Source organism: Pistacia vera, unplaced genomic scaffold (assembly GCF_008641045.1).
Source record: "Pistacia vera cultivar Batoury unplaced genomic scaffold, PisVer_v2 Contig1226, whole genome shotgun sequence".
Taxonomy (NCBI): Eukaryota; Viridiplantae; Streptophyta; class Magnoliopsida; order Sapindales; family Anacardiaceae; genus Pistacia; species Pistacia vera.
Window position 1 is genome coordinate 30,015 of NW_022195278.1, and position 3,456 is coordinate 33,470.

At 35.6% G+C, this 3,456-nt stretch overlaps 1 protein-coding gene across 1 annotated transcript; it reads left to right on the plus strand.

Moving 5' to 3' along the window:
• The first annotated feature begins 351 nt into the window (after positions 1-351).
• On the plus strand, positions 352-1,739 carry LOC116116013 (ATP-dependent Clp protease proteolytic subunit 4, chloroplastic-like). Its single transcript, XM_031402121.1, has 2 exons — positions 352-854; positions 1,210-1,739. The coding sequence occupies exons 1-2, from the start codon at positions 466-468 to the stop codon at positions 1,691-1,693; spliced, it is 873 nt and encodes a 290-aa protein (XP_031257981.1). The 5' UTR covers positions 352-465; the 3' UTR covers positions 1,694-1,739.
• The last annotated feature ends 1,717 nt before the right edge of the window (positions 1,740-3,456 follow it).

The following is a 3,456-nucleotide window of genomic DNA, read 5'->3' on the forward strand; positions in this document are numbered from 1 at the left end:
TTTATTCAACTTTAATAACAAAGTCAAAATATTCAACTAAACACATTTTATTCAAATTATATTCTCGTAATAATAACCCAATTCAACTTAATAATATTATTTCAAAAATCTTACCCAAAATAACAAAACAAACACACTCGAGGATATTATGGTAGCAACCAAGAGTTTAAGGGTATATTAGTCTTCTTAAAGAAGGTTGTAAGGGTATTTTAGACTCACCAAAAATATTCTTATAAACTAATGCATTTTGTTCACATTTTGAAGGTATTTCCTAGTTATCAAATGGGTTCATATTTCTAGAATCTAGACCCGAACCGACCTTTCGTATGAATCCTGATTCGGGCGGGCTGGTGGGTCTAATCTGATCCTTTTTGTACGTGAACCTCAGTTGAAGAGTTCACAGTACAGAGGAGTCGTCTTCCACTTACCTTACCCAAACTTTTGTTGAAGTATCTGAAGCTAAGCATGGACTTGCTCTCACTTTCTTCGCCTTTATCTTCTCAATTCCATTTCATTTATAAACCCACTTTCTCTCTTCGCTGCAATTCCTTTCCTCTTTCTTTCAAACCCATTTCTTCTCTTAAAACCCCTAAATTATCTGCCAAAACCCTAGTGCTTCAACAGCAACATCCACATGTGCATTTATCTTCTGCTCCTCAGACCCCCGCCACCGCCATGCGAGGCGCCGAGTCCGACGCCATGGGCCTACTTCTCAGGGAAAGAATCGTCTTTTTGGGTAACCAAATCGACGATTTCGTAGCTGATGCCATTATTAGTCAGCTCTTGTTACTTGACGCTCAAGACCCCACCAAAGATATCAGACTTTTCATCAATTCTCCTGGCGGATCTCTTAGGCAATTTATTTTTTTATTTTTATTTTTATTTATTTTTATATTTTGATTTTATCAATTTCTTATTTCAATTCGTAACTGGAGGAATTTTTGAATTTGCGTTCGATATTCTTAGGTATTACGAGTTGTATCTCAATATTCGTAATTAAACTCTATAGAAAACAAATAGTTTCGTCCTTTTATTTCACTGGTTTGTAGGATTGCATTATAAACTGTTTTTGAAAACATTTTAACTCATTTGAACCGGAAGCGTTTTCATGAAATTTCTTATATCCTTGTTTTTGGAAACGAAAACTTCGTATTTAGATTCTATATTGAAGATGCCCTTAATTTATTTATTTTGGTTTGTGTATGGCAGTGCCACAATGGCTATATATGATGTGGTACAGTTGGTGAGAGCTGATGTGTCCACAGTTGCACTTGGCATTGCAGCATCAACTGCTTCGGTAATTCTTGGTGGTGGCACCAAAGGCAAGCGTCTCGCAATGCCCAACACACGAATTATGATTCATCAGCCTCTTGGAGGGGCTAGTGGGCAGGCAATTGATGTGGAGATTCAAGCGAAAGAAATTATGCATAACAAGAATAATATTACCAGAATTATATCTGGTTTCACTGGTCGTCCTTTTGAACAAGTTCAAAAAGAGATTGATAGGGACCGTTATTTGTCTCCAATTGAAGCGGTTGAATATGGAATTATTGATGGAGTTATTGATAGAGATAGCATCATTCCTTTGATGCCTGTGCCGGATAAGGTCAAACCAAACTTCAATTACGAGGAAATTAGTAAAGATCCGAGGAAATACTTGACACCAGATGTTCCTGATGATGAGATTTACTAGCATGGAATGTTTTTAGTGGTATGATAAATTTTCAATCTCTTTTTTGTTGTGCATTTGGGCCATAATTCATGCATTATTCTAATTTGCCATGTGTTCTACCTAGTTTGTTGGGATGAGCTTTAAGAAGATGATGTTAATATCCGTCCCCAAGTTCTAGTTGTATCAGCAATATGCATTCATGATTTTTTTATAGAGCAACTTATTCACTGTGAATTGTTAATAGAAACCTGGGGAACATGCCATGGACTTCTTAGAAGTGTCTTAATGTTTTGATGCATAAGACAGTTCTGAATGAATGACTTATCAGATATCCACAATTTTAGTTTATGATGTACTGGTTGCGATATATGGTCATAACATCTATTTAGATGTAAACTTGTCTTCACCAATTCTTTATCAAAGTTAAGATGTCATTTATTTATTTCTTTAAAGGAAGAAGTTATGTATGTGGTGGCAAGGGTTAAGAAAGTAATGGATAAAGCCCACTGCACCTATTTTTCTGTTTCCAAAATTCTCTGGGTGGCAACTGGCCCCCATCCATTTTAATGTGGTCGTCTCCTAACTTGAGTTTAATATGTGGTCACATAGGAACTGAACTTTCATAAATTAACAGAAAGTTGTCTGAATCTTAGTGTAACATGTATCTCGTTTATATCCTTGATGAAAATGACTTAGCTTCTGCGCCAAGGGGGTTGTTTAGAGTGTCAAAATTTCTGACAGGTTTCGTCTCCTTGCCTCATAGGTTTCTTAATTCTAAAGGTGGCTGTGAGAATGGTCCCAGCTGTTTTGGCACAATTTTCTCAAGTAAATGCCACCTTTACGTACTGAATTTGTTTTTTGAAGATTGTTTATTCAGGTTGTACTATTGGAGGGAGTTAGTGAAGTATTTCCCCTCAAAACACCTAGAAATTGTTCCCCATTTATATTCATTGGTCCTGCTAGTTATGCAGAAATACAGGGGCATATCACCCTTCATACTTTGTATGTGCTAAAAATGTAGCTCATTTTTGCAATTTCTTCAAAAATTCTTAAGGACAAAAGACGAAGTCGTGATTTGTGGGGTTTTTACTTTCTCTTAAAACACGGTTTTGTGTTTGCTATTCTGATTTACTCTCTATCTATTTTCTCAGTCTCACCATCCACAAAGTTACTGAATAGTGGCAAATTTTCTCAATCAGATGTTTCTGCTATGTTCATTGGCTGTGAAGTTTGAAGCTAGAATCATGATTGTTGCAGCTAATGGCACAATACTAGTATCTGTGCTCAATAAGCTGGGAAAAGTTACAAACACATAATCAGCATCTCTATTTCTCTCTTCCCTATATGTTTTATTTTGTAATGCTATTCGGGGTAAAATTATGATGGGAAAACTATGGATTAGCTTCCACGTAGTCTTAACAATTCTCATTTCGAAATCTAGAAGTCCTATGTCTGAAAATTAAGAGTGATGAAACAGTATCTCTTGGTCAGATGTTTAAAAACAATTGGCCAGTCAAGTTACAGTTGGAATAGAGGTCAGATATGTTATTTTGATTACTTTCTGATGGTCTGAAGAAGTTTGATTTTGTTGTTGGCTTTTTCTTGTAAACTATTGTATGAGTTCCAAGCATGAATATGGATAACAGTTTATCATCATTATTATTATAATTGTTGGTTTTATTATTTTGGTTGTTTTGGTGGCTGAACTGTTGTTGTGATGCTGTCACTTATTTTGAATTTCTTGAAAATGTATGTGACAGAAAGTTCTTTTCCTCCTTTTTTCT

Bases quoted from the DNA above. Each gene is read 5' to 3' on its own strand.
- LOC116116013 (XM_031402121.1), top strand. From the start codon at position 466: ATGGACTTGCTCTCACTTTCTTCGCCTTTATCTTCTCAATTCCATTTC. The intron at 855-1,209 runs GCAATTTATTTT...TGTGTATGGCAG, and splicing joins TCTCCTGGCGGATCTCTTAG to TGCCACAATGGCTATATATG.